This window comes from Ovis canadensis, chromosome 25, assembly GCF_042477335.2.
Source record: "Ovis canadensis isolate MfBH-ARS-UI-01 breed Bighorn chromosome 25, ARS-UI_OviCan_v2, whole genome shotgun sequence".
In the NCBI taxonomy this organism is placed as follows: Eukaryota; Metazoa; Chordata; class Mammalia; order Artiodactyla; family Bovidae; genus Ovis; species Ovis canadensis.
In genome coordinates, this window is record NC_091269.1 from 43,780,150 (window position 1) to 43,801,886 (window position 21,737).

The 21,737-nt window shown below is 51.0% G+C and overlaps 1 protein-coding gene across 18 annotated transcripts in view; it reads left to right on the forward strand.

Moving 5' to 3' along the window:
* The window catches only part of COL13A1 (collagen type XIII alpha 1 chain), a 153,552-nt gene that overhangs the window by 127,249 nt on the left and 4,566 nt on the right, over positions 1 to 21,737 (forward strand). For 15 of the 18 annotated variants that reach the window (XM_069572490.1, XM_069572487.1, XM_069572476.1 and 12 more), the window contains 7 exons: positions 2,333 to 2,374; positions 3,329 to 3,355; positions 4,278 to 4,358; positions 10,435 to 10,488; positions 11,846 to 11,899; positions 14,087 to 14,122; positions 20,062 to 20,148. In XM_069572490.1, coding sequence (XP_069428591.1) covers positions 2,333 to 2,374; positions 3,329 to 3,355; positions 4,278 to 4,358; positions 10,435 to 10,488; positions 11,846 to 11,899; positions 14,087 to 14,122; positions 20,062 to 20,148 — 381 coding nt within the window. Of the gene's footprint in view, positions 1 to 2,332; positions 2,375 to 3,328; positions 3,356 to 4,277; positions 4,359 to 8,275; positions 8,312 to 10,434; positions 10,489 to 11,845; positions 11,900 to 14,086; positions 14,123 to 20,061; positions 20,149 to 21,737 lie in introns of all 18 variants that reach the window. The other 3 variants (XM_069572480.1, XM_069572482.1, XM_069572491.1) reach the window with 2 other exon arrangements.

Consider the following 21,737-nt stretch of genomic DNA (forward strand, 5'->3'; position numbering starts at 1 on the left):
AGAAGGTAGAGTTTGCAAAGATTGCATTCCCTACAAGGTGACTATAGTATCGTGAAGCTAAAAACTCCACATGGCCAGGGGACAACAGGAGTTCCCTGTCTGCCAAGTTCAGGGGCTTCCTTTGTGGTCACCTGGCAGAGGGTCCCCGTGCTGGCCACACTCCAGGGGATTCTGTCCCTGGAAAGGCGAGGTATCCAAGGAGAGTCCAGAAGCTGAAGTGGGGGGACCCACTCAGAAAAGGGCGGGCAGGTCTCCTCCCAGACCATGGACAATGGATGTCCATCTTCACCAGAGACAGAATCTGCCCGTCACAGCATCCTCCTCTGAGAGGAAGACCTCCCAGGGTTCCTTCATCTTCACTCTCCAGTCCAAATCTCTTCTACTTTAACCTACCTTCAAAGGAAATAGAGACCCATATTCCCTCTCCTGTCTGTTACCAACCTGGGGAGCTTGAGGAATATTCTTGAGAAGCATCTCAGTCTCCTTCCATTCCAGATAACCAATCTCTGTTTCTTTAAGCTAAAGGTCTCAAACTCAAATGCCAGCCAGGACCAAGCATGAAACAAATGACTGCAAAAGGTCTGGGTTCAAAACAATAGAGAGGGACTTCCCTGGTGGTGCAGTGGCTAAGACTCTGCACTTGCAGTGTGGGGGCCACAGGGGTACTCCCTAGTCAGGGAGACCCCGCATGCTGCGTGGTACAGCCAAAAAAAAGCTTTAGCAAAAAACAATAAGGAGTGGTGAGGACTAGGGTAAACCGAAGGACTGAAGCCCCACCCAGTGGGGAAAGCTCTTCTTGAGCTTCAGGTAATTGTTGCCAGGCAAGAACAAGAACAGGTTCAGCAGTATGTGAACCGTGAACTTCCAGATGTTCAAGCTGGTTTTAGAAAAGGCAGAGGAACCAGAGATCAAATTGCCAACATGTGCTAGATTATTGAAAAGGCAAGAAAGTTCCAGAAAAACATCTATTTCTGCTTTATTGACTATGCCAAAGCCTTTGACTGCGTGGATCACCACAAACTATGGAAAATTCTGAAAGAGATGGGAATACCAGACCACCTGACCTGCCTCTTGAGAAATCTGTATTGCAGGGCAGGATGCAACAGTTAGAACTGGACATGAAACAACAGACTGATTCCAAATAAGGAAAGAAGTACATCAAGGCTGTATGATGTCACCCTGCTTATTTGACTTATATGCAGAGTACATCATGAGAAATGCTGGGCTGGAAGAAACACAAGCTGGAATCAATGTTGCCGGGAAAAATATCAATAACCTCAGATACGCAGATGACACCACCCTTATGGCAGAAAGCAAAGAAGAACTAAAGAGCCTCTTGACGAAAGTGAAAGAGGAGAGTGAAAAAGTTGGCTTAAAGCTCAGCATTCAGAAAACTAAGATCATGGCATCTGGTCCCATCACTTCATGACAGATAGATGGGGAGACAGTGAAAATAGTAGCTGGCTTTATTTTGGGGGGCTCCAAAATCACTGCAGGTGATGACTGCAGCCATAAAATTAAAAGATGCTTACTTCTCAGAAGAAAAGTTATGACCAACCTAGCTTATTAAAAAGCAGAGACATTACTTTGTCAAAAAAAGGTCCGTCTAGTCAAGGCTATGGTTTTTCCAGTGGTCATGTATGGATGTGAGAGTTGGATTATAAAGAAAGCTGAGCACCAAAGAATTGATGCTTTTGAACTGTGGTGTTGGAGAAGACTCTTGAGAGTCCCTTGGACTGCAAGGAGATCCAACCAGCCAATCCTAAAGGAGATCAGTCCTGAATATTCATTGGGAGGACAGATGCTAAAGCTGAAACTCCAATACTTTGGCCACCTGATGCGAAGAACTGACTCATTGGAAAAAAACCCTGATGCTGGGAAAGATTGAAAGCGGGAGGAGAAGGGGATGGCAGAGGATGAGATGGCTGGATGGCATCACTGACTCAATGGACATGAGTTTGAGTAAACTTCGGGAGTTGGTGATGGACAGGGAGGCCTGGCGTGCTGCAGTCCATGGGGTAGCAAAGAATTGGACATGACTGAGTGACTGAACTAAACTGAACTGAAGAACAAGAGCCTGGGGCTGCCAGATTTTCTGGTTTTTCAGAAACATCTAGAAGAATAGACATTTTGAGGCATTAGGGTTTTTTCCAACATTGTGTAGGGAAATGAGTTTAGGAGTTTCTGGCCTGTTCTAAGCCTTCGTTTGGGAGGCCGTGTGCTGGTAGTTCTGTCTTCCCCCTTGCGACTCCAGCCGGACCCCAGACTATGGCAAAGGCAGGGCCACTGAGAGTATAACAGGGTGAGCTAATCATTTCCCTTTGGCTTCCAGGTTCCTGGGCCACCAGGGCCAGAGGGGCCTCCTGGACCTCCGGTAAGTTTAGAGGGCTTTTCTGTGTTTTAGTCCACTGTGACTAGGCCTAATGTCCCCTCTCCATGGCAGTCACTGGGCTTAGCCTCAGCCTTAGGTCAGCTATCATCTATTTCCACAGAGGGATTTTCACATCCACGTGCCCCCTCCATGCTCCTCTTCCCTCCCACCTTAAACAGGCATCATCTCTGTGACACCAAGGAGCCTGAGCATTGCCTGCTTTCCTGGAAAGAGCTGACGGGCTTGACAGCCCTGAGGTCTGGTCACGGGGTCTGGTCCTTCCTCGCAAAAGTCAGAGTCACTCCGTTCCTTTGCTATCAGACTTCTGTTCTTCTCCTTCTATTCTGACTAACCAGCCAGCAGGATTAAAATAGACAGTGACCCATTTAAAACAGACTCCACTAGGTTGGCCCTTTCATAGTTACAGATGATAAGGCACCTTTAAAGGGACCCCTCTGCATTATACCTAGAGGATCCCTAACCTCCCCCTGGATCAATAGATGCTGGTCCCTGCCTCTGTGGGGTTCACAGTCCCCATGAGGATGGGTCACCCCATTGCCACTGGTACAAGTAGTAGCAGTAGCAATAATGGCAGTCACCAACATTTATTTAAACTTACGATGTGCCTGATACTATGCTAAGCACTTTGTACATATCAGTTTATTTCACTTTTGCTGGATTCCCTCTGAATCTTCCTTTCATGACACTGAGTATTCTCTCATGAGTCAGCTGTGGGGGCCACAGAGCGATTCTCAGTTAGTACCTGGCTGGGGAAGCCTGGCTCAGGCCTCACTCCAGAAAGCCCCAGCAGACCCCTTTTAGCATTTCCTTCTATCTCCCCGAGGTGGGGATCCCAGGCCAGGCTCTATACCCTAAGTCCTTGCCCTTCTGCAGTCCAGCTTGTGGACTTAACCAGAAATGCAGTTCTGAGGTGCCTTGTTTTAATTCCAAATGCAGGGGCTCCAAGGCGTTCCCGGACCAAAGGTAAGATGAGGTCACCTGGCAGGTGCTGGGCGAGGGGGTGGAGGAAGGAGCCCTGTCGGTGAAGACAGGGAAGCGAGAAAGTGCTTCAGAGGCAGGCCAGCTGACCCCTCCCCTAGACGGACTTATGTGACACTTCAGCCAGTGGAGTAGAATTAGGACAGAATAAAGTCCTGCGGTCCCATTAACATCCATCACTGATGCTGGACAGGCTTTGGATTTAGAATGTTCCCATCCGTCGATTGACCCTACAGAGTGACAGGTTAGATTCTTAGCAAATGATGAGATCCTTTTTCCATGTAACCTACCCCAGACCCTTCACTCACCCTGAAGTATAGGTGGGAGACAGAGGGCGGCAGAGCATAGGACCCCTTCCTGGAACCAAGCCCACTGGACTCTGGCCTGGGATTCTCCCAACGCCCTCCCCCCACATCTCAAATGGATACAAGAGGCTGCAAGCTGCTGGTATGGGGAAGCCTGTGTCTCCTGCACTGACATTCTTCGGGGGACAGTTTCTTTCCCTGATTAGTTTGGGAGACTCAGGGATCCAGTGGCGGCATTTCAGGCATTTGCCAGCCAGGATCCCCAGCATCCCAGTTTTTCTGCTAGGCAAATGGTCATCTATGCCAATGCCTGACCTGGAACTGATGTGGGTTTGTCTTCTTTCTTGCCATCCCCTTTCCCTTTGGGCACCTCAAAGTTACTACAGAGACACAAGGGACTCTACATGAGTGAAGCCAGGCTAAGAATTCAGTGATTTCTGGAGTCCCCAGCCAGCCACCCCTGGATCAGCCACCTCCACCTCCTCCCTCCTCTGTCTGCCCTGCTCCCCACCACCCACCCCTGTCTCCAGGACCCCAGAATGCAAGGGTGAGTTGTCTGGGCCATGCTCTTCTGTGATCTCGCCCATCTCCCTTCCCTGCAGGGGGAAGCGGGACTAGACGGAGCAAAAGGAGAAAAAGGCGTCCAGGGAGAAAAAGGAGACCGAGGTCCTCTGGGATTACCCGTAAGTATCGCGGACCCTGCACACTGGTATGAGGAGCCCAGCCTGGTGGTTTTGAAGAGGTGCTGAGCAGGGCCCCTGGAAAGACCACTGGAAAACTCAAGGTTCAAAAGTTGTGAGCATCCCAGAGCTCCGTGGGGTTTTGCTTTCCCACCTGGACTAGACCGTGGGCTCGAATTCTCTTGCTGAGGGCCTCCTCTGGGCTGGGCCTGGCCTAGGTTCTGGAGGAATGTGGATTTGAATAAGATAAGTCCCCACCGCCACCCCAAGGAGTATCCAGCTGGAGAACCAGAGGGAGCCCAAGAACAGCCTTATTGTACTCAGTCCCAATTGTGCTCATTTGAGGCAATAAAAGCAATAAAAATAAAAATCTCCCTCTACTGGGGCTGAGCTTAGAGGACTTGAGGGCACTGGGACAATGGAGTGTCCTCCATCTCTCTCCTGCTTTCCCAGGCAGACTCCAGGAGAGCCCCTGCTCTCTGCTCTTAAGCACTGGCCACAGCAAAAAGCTTGCAAAAAGTCAGATCCTCCTGTCCCAGCAGGGTAAGGCCACTCACGGCTCGGTTCCCTGAGATCTCTAATCTCAGCTAAAGGTCCCAGGTCAGGGCGGGGGCTGCTTGGCAGGCCTCTGCATCTCCAGATGTGGGGCCTGGGCTCAGTGAATTCCTGTGTCCCGAGCTCCAGTGGGAACCCCACTGGCCTGGTCACTGCCTCACCTGTCTCCAGGGAAGCACATGTCACCACCCTCCCCAGAGCCCTGGGCTCCACCCTCCCTCACTCCCCAGTGAGGTTGGCACACTTTGTTTGTTTTTCAAGATCTGGAAGGAAACTTTGGGATTCCCTGTAATCATTGTATTAATGGGTCCGGAAAAAAAAGTGAGTCACTTGAATTCACAGATGAAGTCAATGGCCCAGCTGGGCCAGAAGCTGAGCCTCTACTGAGACCACAGCCTTGCAAAGAGTGATTTTCCCAGCTACTGGGGCTTCTTCTCTCCCAAGCACAAGGCCAGCTCCCACTCCAGGAAACCATAAAAAAGCAGGGGAACGATAGGAAGCCCAGTTGCCCCAGCTTGGCAGGGCTAGAAGCTCTGGTTAAGGTAATCACAGCAACCAAACAGCAAGAGCAAAAGGTATGATTACACCTCATTACTGCATCAAATGTGGGAATATTTAAGGAGCTGATTTTGCCTGACAGACTACAGTAACTGATGACTTTAGCAGATACTTTTCCCGTGTCTTAAGCTGTGTCCAGAATGATTAAGTGCTTTTTACTATTAGAGAGACTTCCAGTCCCCCACTCAACCACAAACCTCTCCTTGCTCACTTTCATGGCCCCAACGACCCTAGTAAACATTGGGGAATTCAGCCAGGGGTTGACATGAAGACCAAACAGGTAATATAAACAGAGAAAGCGCCAGACGGAAGACAAAGGAGCCAACTGTCCTTAATTTTTCAGCTTTTGATAGAGACAAGGGGACGGAGAAGTACTTTTGCTGGCTTAGGAAAACAACAGAGCAAACAATATTCATAAAAGACAGTTAACATGGACTTCAGAGGGACAGTAAGGAGTAGTAGGGACTATGGTTCCCGGAGACCGTGTGTCTCTTCTCAAAAGGCCCAGTCCCTGCTCAGTTCAGCTGACTTGCCATAGGGGAGTGAGGGTCCAGTATTTCTGCATACTCTTAACTTTTCTAAGGAAGCTAGACATCTGGCATTTGATGGAATATCTCATTTTCTAATATTAAGTCAAAATTATTTGCAATACTACAACCCATGTAGAATATGTTAGTGGTCCACATACGGCTCCAAAACATCCAGTTCATGCTGTCTGCTCCAGACCGCTCAAGATAACTCAGTATTAATCCTGCATAGATGGATTTCCCTGGTCTTACAGTGGGTAAGAATCCGCCTGCCAGTGCAAGGGACATAGGTTCAATCCGTGGTCTCAGAAGCTTCCACATGCTTTGGAGCATGCACCACAACTATTGAGCCTGTGCTCCAGAGCTTGGGAACAGCAACTGCTGAGCCCACATGCTTCGACTACTGAAGCTGTGAGCCTAGAGCCCATGCTCTGCCACGAGAAGCCACCACAACGAGAAGCACATGCACCATGTTCTTCATTCTATATAATGAAGAACAACCCCAGCTCACCACAACTGGAGAAAGCTCACATGCAGCAAAAAATAAATAAATAAATTATGTATGTGTGTATATATATATATATATATATATATACTGCCTAGACAAAGTATATGGATGCTTAGCTCAAGTTCTATTTTTAGGCTTCACCTAAGTGTTTTAGTTGATACAGCAGCAACCTGTTTCCAGGCACATCCTACTGAGTTCTTCCTATTTACCCTGCAGAAGAGATTCTCCATGCAGGCTGTACACTGGACTCACCTGGAGTTTTCAAGTGTGCTATTCCCCAGGACTTCCTTTTGGAGACTCTGTTTGAATTGGGTTGGGGTGGACCCAGGCATCTGTGTTATTTAACATCATCCCCAGGAGATTCTGACATGGTAGCTGGGATTGAGAACCGCAACTTTCTAGGCCATAAGCAAGATCAGTCCCAGGATTATGTGGTCCTAGGACTGAGAAGCAAGGCCCTGTGAAAAAGTGAAAGTGTTAGTTGCTTAGTCATGTCCACTTTTTGCAACCCCATGGACTGTAGCCTACCAGGCTCTTCTGTCCATGGAATGCTTCAGGCAAGAATGCTGGAGTGGGTAGCCATTCCTTTCTCCAGGGGATCTTCCCAACCCAGGGTTTGAACCCAGTCTCCTACTCTGCAGGCAGATTCTTTACCATCTGAGCCACCAGGGAAGCTCCCTGACTGAGAAGCAAGGCCCTGAAGGATCCTACTACCTGATATCCTTCCCCCAGGATGAAACAGCTCCCTTCCCCCCTCTTTCCCGGGGGGATTCCCCCACCTTTAAAATCCTGAGGCCTAGGCTCATTTCTGAGGCTCAGCTGGAAGCCACTTTCAAGAACTCGGTCTTCACCAGCCTCGAGTGTCCTAGCTACTTCTCCCTGGCTGCCACATTCAGCTCTCCTAGGTGGGCTGACGGAGCAGCATCATAGCCCAGCACAGGAGCAGGAGCTCTAATTCCCACTGTACTGTCACTGGATGCTGCCTAGTGAGTTGGTCTTAATAGCATCCTCCCTGCCAGCCGGTTTAATTCCAAGGGGCAAATAGCCGTAGACCTCTGTCCTAGGAGCAGTCAGCTGCTCCTAAAGCCTTTTTCTACAAAAGAGGCCCTGTCTGGGATAACATGAATGGATTGCGTTTGTGTTGAGCTTTGCCAACTGTAAAGTGCCAGAGAAATGTCAGGCAGCATTAGTATCATCATTCAGGGCCCAACTCCTCCGACCTAGCTGAAGCTGAAGTAGGCCAGCATGTACTGATGTTGTGATCCAATGCTGAGCCTCCTGGGGTCCCCTAGTGTGGACTCACATCAGCAGGTATGCAGAGGAGGCTGGGGAGACCATCCTTACCTGGGCCCCGCCTGCCATGTCTTCCCCAAGTAAGACTGGTCGTAGAAGGATGCACTCGCTCTGGTTCAGACACCTCTCCATGAATGTACTTTCTGTATCTCTTTCCCTGGAATGCTGCAACCTCTTGGGAGAGAGGTTTCTGAGAGAGGATGGAAGGAGAGAGGGGAGCAGGGGGCACAGAGGATTGGGGTGGCCGTTGGCACTGCTCTCCATCCAGCTTGCTCAGCAGTTGGTCTCCATGTTTTTGTTGGTTTCCATGTGAATACATTACCTGTCCTCCCAAGCTTATTTCTCCCATTTTGTTTGATGACCAGCATTTATGTCTGTCCAGAGTCACTGCTTCACTCACCTCTCCCCTCCCTGGCCCCTTTTTCTCCCTCCCGTTCCTCCCTTCCCCGTCTTCTGGTCAAACTGTTCCCTTTGTCCAGGGAGCTTCAGGTTTGGACGGCAGGCCTGGGCCACCGGTGAGTCTCACTTCTCCGTTACCCCTCCACCCACCCCAACCCACCCCACCCCACCCCACTCCTGGCCTATAAGCCCTTTCATCTGTCCTGCTGTGGCCTCCTGTTTTGTTTTCTTTTGTTTTGTTTATTTTTTCAGTAAATCATGGCTTATCCCACCACCGACACCAAAAAGCGCCACCTGTGCTCAGTTCACAAGTGCTTATTCAGGCCTCTTGACCAAAGACAATAGGCCTTCATCTTCATTTCCCTGTTCATAGTATGCACACAGGGTCCTCAAATCTGAGTTTCAAGACCACTGGATGTTGGGTGGGAGGCTGCTCCAGTAGCAAAGACTCTGTTCCTAAAGGAAAGCTGAGTTCAGCCTGGGACTCAAGCCCTAGGGGTTTGGGCCACGACTCAACCCCACCAAACACAACGGTGTCTGTATGTGCCCGTCGTGCTGTGTTGTCGTCCTCCTGTGACCTCTGTCCATCTCCTGTCTGCCCACAAGGGCTTTCTAGTCCTGTGCAGCCACCAGTCTGGCACGTATGTGGGTGAGGCCAGCACTGATGGGCGAGGGCGGGTGGGGCATAGATGAGCACACAGGCAAGTCCCGGCTGAGTGTTCTGAGAGCCTTTGACACCCACTCCTTTCTCCACATCTGCCTCACATCACAGTCCCTTTCTCTCTATCCTCCTTGCACCCAGCACACCTTTCCCAGGTGGCCAGTCTGAGCTAGAGGGATTATCTGTGGCTGAAATCAGAGAAACCGTGACTTCCTCTCAACTACTTATTCATATTGGACAGAGGGGAGCAGTGCTATGTATACATTTATATCTTCTGTCCCCTTTGAACCCATCAAATCAATAACAGAAAGTTAAAGGAAAATGTTTACGGGAAGAGTGATCCTATCTTGCCAATACTAACATTTATTGGGCACTTCCTAGGTGTCAGGCCCAGAACCAAACGCATGCCACATTTTCATCCATTCTAACCTGGCAGCAGCCTGGGAGGCAGACACTCCTGTTCTCATTCCCATTTTACAGGTGGGAAAATGGACCCTTAGGGAAACCAAGAAACTTCTCCAATATCACAGTTTATAGGCCTTCGAGGGAGGAGTTGAAGCTGACCAGTGGACTTCAGAGTGCTATTCTGACACTCTGTCACAGATGTCCACAGCTTTCCCTCCTCCCTCAAAGGGGCCACCGCAAACATCTCATGTCTCTTTTTTCCACGTAAAGTAAATCAGCCTTTGCCCGCTTGCTCCCGCCCCACCTGTCACAGCTACATCCCAGTGCCACCGGGAATCGCCCATAGGCCCAGGCCCAGTCCTCATGTCCTGAACAAGAAATATAATCACTGAGGCTGAGCAATAGGAAGCTCTGAATTATAGGTTTCGCCTGGCAGCACTGTAAATCAGGAACCTGGAGAAGATGTTTAATTATACCCTAGCAAGCCCCACTCTGTTTCTAAGCAACATGGCTCTGATCACTCCCACTGCCCTGTGAGGCTGCAACCCCAATTCTGGGGCACAGAGGGCACACCTCCATGGCAGGCCAGCATCAGCAGACATCCACTAATCTACTCTCCAATCCAGCCTGTCCCTCAGGGCCTGGGATGGGGACAGAAGGCCCGGCCAGAGGCTGAAGGCCAGGGCCCGCAGTGGGGGCGGGGTGGGGGTGGACGATGGCTGAATGACCCTCCCACGCCTGCCTCTGTGTGTGTGTCTGCATCGGTCTCTGTGGCATGAAGACCCTCCCGCTGCATGTGGAGCTGCGTCAGCAAAGGCGTGCCAGCCCCCAGCCTCCCTACCCCTGGGATGGTGTCAACTCCCTCCCGAGCGCTTCTGGGAGCCAACTAAGCAACTGTTCTCCTGCCGTTTTCAGCCTTGGCAAGCTTGGCTGTGAAGCGAAAGGGTTTCCTTCCTCAAATCTGGCTCTGAGGCAGTGGGGAGAGCTTTCTCCTCGAGGCCCCCAAAACCAAACAGGAACGCGGCCCAGTCCAATGACCACCCTGCACGAGCCGGGCCTCGCCAACCCTGAAAACCGGGCCTCTGGACCTTGCTCGTCTCCAGGCACCGGGCGGGGATTCCGGGCTCCCCTCAGCATCAGGGCCCTCACCTCTGCGTCTTCTCACCTCCCCAGGGTACTCCAGGACCAATCGGAGTTCCAGGCCCAGCAGGACCAAAGGGAGAGAGGGTGAGTGCCCAGCGAGGTAGACCAGAGGCCCCTCTGCCCCTCCTCTGCCTCAGGCCTCGGTCCTGGTTCCAGAGGCCCCTCTGCCCCTCCTCTGCCTCAGCCCTCGGTCCTGGTTCCTGAGACCCACAGGGCCACCGCATCAGCCCAGCTGTCTCAGCCCCCATCTGTTCCTCCTAGACCCAGCCAGCGCCTCGTGCACGTCTTCTCTGATGATCCTCCCAGCCTGTGGGGGTGCAGCAGGCCTGGGGTGCTCATTTGTTTTCTGACCGTGCCACTCAGCTTGTGGGTTCTTAGTTCCTCAACCAGGGATCGAATCCATGCCCTCTACAGTAGAAGCTCTGAGTCCTAACTACTGCCCCTGCCAGGGAGGCCCCGGGGTGCTCATTTCATAACTAAGAGTGGACAGAGACGTGGAGAGCTTCCTCCCCTCAGTTTCTAGTCACGTGGCCTTGGTCACAGGTGACTGCCGAGGCCCCAGACCCTGCTGTCACCAGCCACGCCCGAACTCTGCAGTGACTTAGGGAAGCAGCGTGGAACATAGTGCCAGGTGGTGTTAGAAATCCTGGGGATATCAAGAAGCCAGGAGACCTGTGCGTCAGACCGGCTCTCGTGGGTCACTCTCCCCCAGCCAGTGTGGTGCAGGGGTTGGGGGAGGAAAGCTCCCTACACCAGCTCCTCCCAACCGACACCAGCTCCTCCCAACCGGGCCTGGTTTCCACACTCTCAGGGCCTGGCATCACTGGAGGGCTGGCACGGGCACTGGACCTCTGAATGGGCATCTGCTGGGCTCTCCACCTGTAAGAGCCCACCCTGCTGACTCTGCCCACGGGAGAGGCTTTGTCTCTTTAGTTCTCAGACCACACAACTGGGGGAGGGTGGGGTGGGGGAGGGAGCTTCTGGAAAGACATGTGGACTTCCCCGAGCTCTGCAGCCACTTGGAGAACCAGGGTGGCTGCTCTAAGGGGTGACACCTGCAGCTTCAGAGAGAAATCAGAGCTCTCTTTCTCTCTGCATTGCCCCGCTCCTTCTCGCTCCCTGTCCCCCTTGTCCACGCCCATTTCCTGTTCCTTGCCCTCCTCCCCTGCTTCTCCCTGTGGCCAGCCAGTACACCCGCCCCAACAAACACACGGTCCCCAGAGGCCAGGATCTGTGGAAGAAGAGTGAGAGGAGCTCCCAAGCCCCCTCCTCAGGGCACATAGTCCATGCAGTCACCCCACCCTCCACCCAGCCCTTACTTCCTGGGAGGCTCTTTGAAGAGACTGGAGAGCTTGCCCAGGTTTCGTATGAAAACAGAAAATGCTTTCGGAAGGTTGTTACCATGTCAGGGAAGGCTCATGTGTTCTTTCTCTGGTTTCAGGGCAGCAAAGGTGACCCTGGGATGACAGGACCAACAGGAGCAGCTGGGCTTCCTGTAAGTCTCGTGGGATCAGAGGCTCCACCCGCCCGGATCCCCCACCATAGAAGCGCTGTCAAAACAGAATGCCCAGGGCCTGGAGCAAAAAATCTAGGGCCAAGCAAGGAGAATTCTCATCTCTGTGACAGATGAAGCAGCCAACTGCCACTAGCCCATTCTCTAGAACTCCCCTGCTGGGCTCTGCTCCAGGCAAACCCGGGGCCCATGGCCCCTGATAGGGAGCCAGGTCCTCAGCAGTGTGGACCATCTGGCACACATGGCTGAGCCCCTTCCCTGAAGGCCTCTGTGTTTGATGCCGTGAGGGTCTCACAGGTGACAGTGCCATGGACCCTGCCCTCACGGAGGGACAGAGCCACGTCCAGATCATGAGACGCAGGGAGACGTCTCCCAAGACAGGCAGCTTCCCAGGGGGCTGGCTTCCCATTTGCAATGGACTTCTCCTTGCTGGGTTATAAAAGTCGGCTGCCTGCGAGGGACAGGACATTGGTTTCCCACCCACTTGAAGGTTGTACACTAATTGGGCTCCATGCTCGGCAGTGCCTGGCACCTCCAGCCAGTCTTTGCTTTACATCCCTCTCCAGTGGAAGACAAGAGGGAAAAGAGTTGAAAGCAGCCTTGTAGAGAGGTTTAGTCACAGAAGCATCATTTGCAATAGCTAAAACTGTGAAGCAACCAAAGTGTCTGCAGATGCATGAATGAATAATCAAAACGTGGGATATGTGCGCAATAGCGTATTTTCCAGTCTTAGGAAGGAAACTCTGACATTCTACACTACAGTGAACCTTGGGGACATGTAAGCGAGATGAGCCAGTCACAGGAAGACAAATACTGTATGACTTCACTTATATGAGGTATTTATAGTAGTCAAAACCATAGTGTCAGAAAGTAGAACGCTAAGTGAAAGGTGGAATGAGTAGTTACTGTCTAATGATATAGAGTTTTAGTTTTGCAAGGTAAAAAGGGTTTTGAAGATGGAAAGTAGTGGTAGTTACACAAAAATATGAGTGTACTTCATACCACTGAACTGAATGCTGGGAAATGGTTAAGAAGGTAAATTTTGTGCTGTGTGCTAAGTCACTTCAGTCATGTCCAACTCTGTGCGACCCCATGGACTGTAGTGCACCAGGCTCCTCTGTCCATGGGATTCTCCAGGCATGAATACTGGAGTGGGCTACCATGCCCTCCTCCAGGGGATCTTCCTGACCCAGGGATTGAACCCACATCTCTTGTGTCTCCTGCATTGAAAGCCAGGTTCTTTAACAGTAGCGCCATAGTTTACCACAATAAAGAAAATTGAAGGAAAAAATAATCAAGATAAAAAGAGCAACTTGCGCCTTGAAAAGAGGGGCTCAGGAGTTTTGGAGTCATTTTTCTAGCAAGAGGCAGGTGGGATCTAGGAACTCAAATCTGGTCGGTACTCTGACAACCCAGAGGGATGGGATGGGATGGGGTAGGAGGTGGGAGGGGGATTCAAGAGGGAGGGGACATATAGATACTTATGGCTGATTCATATTAATGGATGGCAGAAACCAATACAATTACTGTAAAGCAATTATCCTCCGATTAAAAAAGAAGAAGAGGCAGGCGGGAAAGCCATGCGAACACCTGCCTATCCAGGAGTGGTCTTTGCTCCTGTCTAGAAGAACCCGACCCCAGGCCAGGGTGTTGGCTGCAGAGTGAGAAACCAGAACTGCGTCTGACTTTACCCATAACTCGTTATCCGTCTCTAGGTCCAGTTCCTTGAGCAGGTGTTCTCCTTTGTACCCCTTCTGTAAAATGGGCTCATGAAACCTGTCTCTGATGAATTAGGCACCAGTAAAGAGCTTTACTGGAGAAGGCAATGGCACCCCACTCCAGGACTCTTGCCTGGAAAATCCCATGGACAGAGGAGCCTGGTGGGCTGCAATCCATGGGGTCGCGAAGAGTCGGATACGACTGAGCGACTTCACTTTCACTTTTCACTTTCATGCACTGGAGAAGGAAATGGCAACCCACTCCAGTGTTCTCGCCTAGAGAATCCCAGGGATGGGGGAGCCTGGTGGGCTGCCGTCTATGGGGTCGCACAGAGTCGGACACGACTGAAGCAACTTAGCAGCAAAGAGCTTTATGAGCCTGGAAGGAAGGACTGTGTGGCCATCCTGTGTTTTCTCCTTAATGTGTCTTTGCTTCTCTGATTTATTGCAGGGTTTACATGGACCACCCGGGGACAAAGGAAACCGGGTCAGTCTGAGTCCTCACACTTGGGCTCTGATCACTAATGTCCTCGTGGCGAGGTGGAATGACCAACCAGGGATTGCTGACTCAATGTGGGAATACAGCTTTTCCTGATGAATCATTCCAAATTAAAAGACTTTCTAGTGAGGGGCTTAATCCGTGGCACTCAGGGAGCCTAGGGACCCAATCCTGGAATTGTAGCACGTATTTTTCCACGAGGAAAGGGGAGGCTGAGTCCCAGGGCGACCATCAGATTAGCATCGCCATCCAGTGACAGGGGTCACAAGCCCAGCTCTCTCTAGGCTGCCCTGATAATGGGCCCCTAAACGAGATTTTTACATCCATCATTGCCGAGTCCTAGTCTTTTGACACTTAGTTTTACTAGGCATCCCAGGTCGCTGGTGAGAGAGAAAATAAATCCCAGTTCCAAGAACAAGCAGACAACTGTTGTACACAGGCAAGCCTTTCAGAAGGATCCCAGCCATTGTTTCTCTTGGAAAGAGTCAGCAGGACTATGACATGACTCATGGCTTCCAAGGACCCTGCTCCTCCTTTAGTTTCTGCCATCTTCACCAGGACACAGTTCTGAGTGTCCGCGGCACCCACGGCCACCTCGCGGCCACATGGCACATTGGTGCCCAGCAGCAATCATCTCACAAGATCTGACCAAGGGCTGGCCTTTGGCTTCCTTTCTGGAACGTCTTGTTGGCTGCCTTGTCACAGTGGTTCTCAATGGGGTGCACGTCCCCTAGAAGGCCAAGAGCAACTTCCAGTGGGAATAATATTCAAGGATCTTAGAGGCAGAAAAAGAGTGAGAAGAACAGAAGGGGAAACATGCTCCAAACTATAATAACACGTTCTGAGTCCCCACGAGAGTTAGACACAGAGCAAGGGACTTGCAGAAACCCGGCCTTCTGGCTGATCTTTGAACACTGATAACAGAGCGTTCGTGAATAGAGCATGCCAGAATCTGTACATTTAAATCCGGCATCAGCACCAGTCTCTTCCATCTAAGATGGCTTTACTGAACAGTTCCATATCCCTAAAGTTTCCTTTCTGGCAGCTGGTCAGAAGCAATCCATTTATCCCATATATTCTATGATCAGGCAAGGAAAGGCAAAGCTACCCCTCTCAGACTGTCCATGAAAAGCCCATTGTTGCCTCACTGTTGCTTGTGGAGGTGGAGATGTTCAAGGCCCCTCACGCCCACTGGCTATGGAAGGGGTCTCCTAAACTTTGCCTCACATCACACCTGGGGTACCCCATCAGAGAGGCTCGGAATAAACCACTGGAATAAACAGACCCACTTCCAGAAATGAGCCAGCCAGTTAAGGCGGCCTGGAAAGCCCATCTCTGACACTGGCATCCAAGAGTTCAGGCCACTGAAATAATTGATCATTCCACCTCTCAGTTGGCATACTAACTTCCTTTCTAATTTATTCCTGGAATGTTCTGGTTTTCTTTGTTATGTTCAGTTAATACTTGTTAAGCCTCTTTCTTAAGACTTTTTCAGTTGGCTTGAGGCACTGGGCCATTGGAAGGCTACAAAACCAATCCTTGCAGTGGTGGTGACTGTGTTGCTCTAGAGGCAGAAGCAAGGCAAGAAAATGCCCTTGTCAGGACTTCCCTGGGAGTCCAGTGGTTAAAACTCTGCCCTTCCAATGCAGGGAGCTCGAGTCGGGGAGCTAAGATCCCACACACAGTGCAGTGCAGCCGATAAATAAATAAAATTTTTCAATACCCTTGTCATAGATGGAGAGAAGGTGGGAGGCTAGTGGCTCTGATGCTTAAAGAACCGAGGTCATTGAATGAGCCACTGAGGCCCCATGATTCAGTGGGAAAATATTTTTTCTCCAGTTCCTATTCTAAGGTTTTATATACTTCTCCCCTGTCCCACATATAAATTAGCAATATGTCACTTAGTAAAAATCAAGTCCAGAAAACAGGCAAGTTATATGAACCTTCCTTGGAGTGCCTCATAAAAAACCAGTAGACTTCTTCCAAAGGGCAGGTTTCCAAATCAAGAGCCAGATAATTCTTCCATCTGAGAGATCTGACTCTCAGGATGCCAGAATGTCCTAGAAGAGTACCCCCTACAGCTCACCTCCTCTTTCAGACCTCTTTATACCACTGGCCCTAATGGGGCTTTTGAGGGGAGAGATGAGGGCTTGGTGATAAAAGCCTCCAAAATGAAGAAAGGTCCAAGCAGAGTCAGCTCTGTGCCATGACCTGGAAACTCAGGTATGGCACCTGGAAACTCAGAATGCTGACACTTTGGTCCAGGGAAAAGGCCAGAAGTGCTTAGGTGATGTTCAGGTTGGAAGTTTCATTACTGTTCGTGGAGGTGAAGCTGGAGATGTTCAAAGTCCTTCATCCCCACTGGCTATGGAAGGGGGCTCCCAAACTTGGCCTCACATCACACCTGGGGCACTCCATCAGAGAGGCTCGCATGGGGGCCCCAGGTCTGTTATCCTATCTCCGAGTGACCCAAGACACAGCCTTAAGACTATGCTACTCCGAGTCCCACCAGAGAATGGTCTTGGGGCCTCCTTTCTGCTCATGGAAGGAGGACGGTCCTCATAGTGGTGGGCAAGGCCCAGAGGCCAAGACAGGCAGTTTTCTTAGGGGACACACATGCCAGGGGAAAGAGTCTGTCCTTGTCCCTAGGGGTATTCTCCTTGTCCCTTAACAGCTCTGTGAATTTAGCCACTTTTAGGATGAAAAAATTCATCACAGGGTAAAGGGTAGTGTGAATTTGGCAATCAGGGCATCAGGAAAATTGGGTTTCACTGCGCAGCTTCCTGCAAACCAGCCAACTGAAAGGTCTGGGAGCATTCATGCAGCTTCTGTCACTCTCCGAGAGGTGCCATCTGCAGTGTGTGTGTGTGTGTGTGTGTGTGTGTGTGTGTGTGTGCATGCTTGCATGTGTGGGCACGTGCGTTTTTGCGTCTTGCTTTCCCAGGTCCCCTTGCCTCCTTCCTCTCCCCCATCTGCTCTCTCTCGGCCTGGGCCTGCTTCTTCCTCCCTTTACTCCCTGAATATTTCTCCCTCTCGATAGGTTCACCCATTAGAATAATCCCATAGCCTCATCCTTTCCCTTCCAGTCCTCCAGCTTCAGTTTATTTCCTCTAAAAGCAGTGTTGTTCATTTTTTAAGAACGCCCTGCCACTTGATTCTGCCTGCCTGCCTCCCACACCAATTTGACACCCCTCTGCACCAGGGCCCTTTTCGTGTCCTCTTTGGGGAAAGGGAGAAGCGAGGATGTAGGTGAAGTTACGACTCTGATGTCTTCAAGGGGCACCCAATAAGGCCACTTCCTGTGCCCTTAGAACCTGACAGCCCAGAGTGCAAGTTTCCCATCCTGAAGGGACCTCGGCTAACCCTCTTCCCCCACAGGCCCATCATCAGGACCTGCAGAGCCCCACTCCTGGGAGCATTGCTCACCCTCTGAACTTAAGGAACTGTGCTCACTTTTGTGCTGGCCTCACCCAGAGTATAAGGGGCACCTTCCTGAGGAAGGGTCCCACGGGGCTTCCTCATCCCAATAGCAAGTGGTTTCGCTTGTCCACTGTCTGCAGGTTAACGGTCCCATGATTTCCTCATTGATGGGCCTTAGAGCCAATGCCATGGCCCCTAAGATGCATAGACACAGTGCCTCTTAAACACGCTCAGTAGGCATCTGCATTTTAGAAAACTCACTCAGAAGGATGCGTTGGCAGTTGCAGGTAACCTCTGAAATCAAGAAATGGGGGTAATTTTCAAAGGCCTGGAGAAACGTCTTAAGTATTCTTATCCATTGCCTCCCTCTAAGGAACCCTGTAGCCTTCCACTGCTGGAACGCAGTAGACAGGAGGCCCAGCCTCTCGGCAGCCTTGGCTCCTACGGTGGCTGACGAGAAGTGGCGACTGTTACTGCTCTTATTATGAAGCTGCGGGCATGACTGAGCACACACTAGAGGCCAGTGCACGCGTGTGGGCTAAGTCGCCTCAGTCGTGTCTGACTCTTTGCAACCCCATGGACTGTAGTCTGCCACACCACGCTCCTCTGTCCCTGGGATTCTCCAGGAAAGAATACTGGAGCGGTTGCCATTTCCTCCTCCAGGGGAACTTCCCGACCCAGGGGTCAAGCCTGCGTCTCTTACGGCTCCTGCATTGGCAGGCGACTGCTTTATCACTATGATGGTTTAGTCGCTAAGTCGTGTCCAACTCTTGGATTCTTGCGACCCCATTGACTGTAGCCTGCCAGGCTCCTCTGTCTATGGGCTTCTCTAGGCAAGATTACTGGAGCCGGTTGCCATTTCCTTCTCCAGGGGAATCTTCCCGACCCAGGGATCGAACCTGCGTGTCCTGCATTGCAGGCAGATTCTTTACCAACTGAGCTATGAGAGAAGCCCTTTATCCCTATATGCCAGTATTAAGCACTGCTGCTGCTGCTGCTAAGTCGCTTCAGTCGTGTCCGACTCTGTGCAACCCCATAGACGGCAGCCCACCAGGCTCCCCCGTCCCTGGGATTCTCCAAGCAAGAACATTGGAGTGGGTTGCCATTTCCTTCTCCAATGCATGAAAATGAAAAGTGAAAGTGAAGTCGCTCAGTCGTGTCCAACTCTTAGCGACCTCATGGACTACAGCCTATCAGGCTCCTCCACCCATGGGATTTTCCAGGCAAGAGTGCTGGAGTGGGGTGCCATTGCCTTCTCCAGTATTAAGCACTAAATGTGCACAAAGACCTTGCAACAATGTTCTGAGGGCGGTGTTATTATCCCCACTTTACAGATGAAGAAACTGAGGCTCGGAGAGGTTAAGTAAGCTCCCAAAGTCTCGTGGCTGATAAGAGGCAAATCTCGTTCAGCTGCAAGCCTTCTCTCTGACCATTAGGCTACCCACCCCGAGACACACAGTGGAAGCCCCCAAGCCTGAGACAACCGGCCTTCAATAAAGGAGAGTTCCAAGGAGACTTCCCAAGGGCATGCTTGGTCCCTTATAAAGAAATCCAACATATTAAACCCCAACTCAATTTCATTACACAGAATTTCCCACAGCCCTTCTTTAAATGGAGAGTGACCTTGACATATGTAAAATAGAGTTCAATTTAGAAAGATGATGTTTACTGAAGCTTTTCAGAAACAAATGAATGCCTTGAGTCAACATATCCGTATACAAGTAGCTGCCCATGACCTCAGGCCAGGATGGGCCAGAGAACGGGAGGACCCAGCTGAGAACCCAGACACACAACATACACACATGCACTTGCACACACACGTGAGCACACACTCATGCATGCACACACCGTGTACACACACACAAGCTCATGGACAACCATGTGTGCCGCACATGCCTGCATGCCAGGTTCACACACACACACACAACCAGGGCTCTGAACAAAATCACCCTGCCTCCTAAGAGAATATCAAAGGGATGGACCCAACTGGGACACAAGCTGTTAGGGCAGACCCTTTTTTTCTAATATGAGTGATCTATGATGATCTTTTATTTATTTATTTTTGGCTGTGTAGCACATTGGATCTTAGTTCCCTGACCAGGAATCGAACCCACACCCCTTGCATTGGAAGATGGGAGTCTTAACCACTTGACCTCCAGGGAAGTCCCAGACCCCTTAAAAAATGAACCCTCAAAGAGAAGGAAATGGGTCCCCCTGTCCATTATATAGATGCATTCCGGGCTCAGAATTAGTATCATCCATCTGCACTTCCTCCCACCTCTGGCTCTCAGCCCTACTGACCCACACGCACACCTGCCTTAGCCAAATACTCAGGTTCTTTGTGGGGTGGGGTGGACACTGATCCCTAATCCTGTTGAGGAGACTATCCTAATTGAGAGAATCTATTTCCCCCCCTTTTTTTTTTTTCTGTCTCTAACCTTAACACATGAATGATCCTAAAGTTTTGATGTGTTTTTTTTTTTCTTGGACTAAACCATTGTTTACAGGGGGAGAGGGGGAAGAAAGGCTCTAGAGGGCCTAAGGGGGATAAGGGAGACCAAGGAGCGCCTGGATTAGATGCCCCCTGTCCATTGGTATGTTTCCATCTATCACTTGGTTTTTCTGTTTTTTCCTGGAGGTTTGCAAGCTGGAAACAAAGAAGGCAAATAAACTAAGATGAAAACCGAATGACTCCATTGCCACTACCAAAACCGGTCTGCTCATGTGGCCGATGAAATTCTGCCTGCTGTTGGTGTTGCCTTAAAACCACAGCTGCAAGCAATTCCCGCTAAATCCCTTCCCTTTGAAGATGCTGAACAATTGATGTGTGGAAATGGAGACACCACAAGGAAAGGGATTTGGGAGCAGGCCTCGGCGCTTAGCTCCGGGATGGCTTTGGAAGCCAGGGTAGCATTTGTGAACCACCCCCATTTGCCTTCTTTGTTTTGGGGCCACCTCAGTGGCCAGCAGTTCAAGTCATCTGAATTCCCACTTGGTCAGGATGCAGGACACCAGGGCTAGCATCTCCCGAGGGTCATCTTTGCCCCAAATGGGGCAGAACGAGGCCAGAGAGGGGCTTTTATATACAGCTTCTCAATGCCCACCAGCCATCCAGCCCAAACCTGCAAAACTGCAGACCAAGGTCAGTAGACAGACACCCCCAGGAAGCCTTCCCAAACCAGCCAATGAGGAATGATTCATGGCACATCTGCTGGGCTTCTCAAGTGTCCCTCATCCCATTGGAAGGTCCTGAAATTATGATGCATTAAGTTGAAGCTCGTGTGTGCTGACGCCAAGTGCGTCTCTAAATAGAGAGGGGTCTGGATGGACACGTCACCAGGCTCAACGTTCCTGGAGCCAGAGAGAGCAGAGAGGCTGAATTGGGAAGGCAGGAATCAACTGGGGTTTGAGGTTTACCTGTAGATGCCCTAAGGGTCCTGCATCCTGGCCAAGATAAGACTGGGCCTCTCCACGCCACAGTCGGAGCTGGCCACCCTTGACCGAAATAATCATCGTGGTTGGTTTTGTGAACAGGGACACCGAGGTTTTAAAGGAGAGAAAGGGGAGCCGGGGTTACCAGGGCTGGACGGACTGGATGCCCCGTGCCCATTGGTATGGCATCACCCTCCCTCGCCTGCACGGCCAGTATGGGCTTCCCCACGTGTGCGGTTTGTGCCTGTGTGCTTCTCCAGCTGCCCTCCACACCCCTGCTCCCTCGACCTGGCCTCCGCTTCCCCCCTCCTCACTCTGTAGACACCAAGGGTCACCCTGCCTTGGCTGGCCCTCAGGGGCTCCTGCACGTCCCCCTCTTGCATGCAAAGACGGCCAGGAGGCTTCTTTTTTCTTCCTCTTGCAGCAGCTTCAAAAGCCCATCACCTTCATGTGAGCTGGTCCTGCCCATCCAGTGCCAGCTTTAGCTGCATCAGGCCCTCCTTTCAGAACTGCTTCTAGGCAAACCTGCCACTGGAAAGGAAGCCAGGGAAACGGAGTCTCTGCATTAGCTCTCAGGACTGTGACTTACCTGCCTTCACACACTGCAGTTAGTTGGATGAACATTTGCATGAGATGCCCAAGTTGGCCCCACGTCCCTCTCCACTCCAGCATCTCACTATTTAGCAGAGGACAGATGGACACCCTTATAAACACAGGGCAGAATGAGGAGTTCTAGAACCAAAGTTAGAGG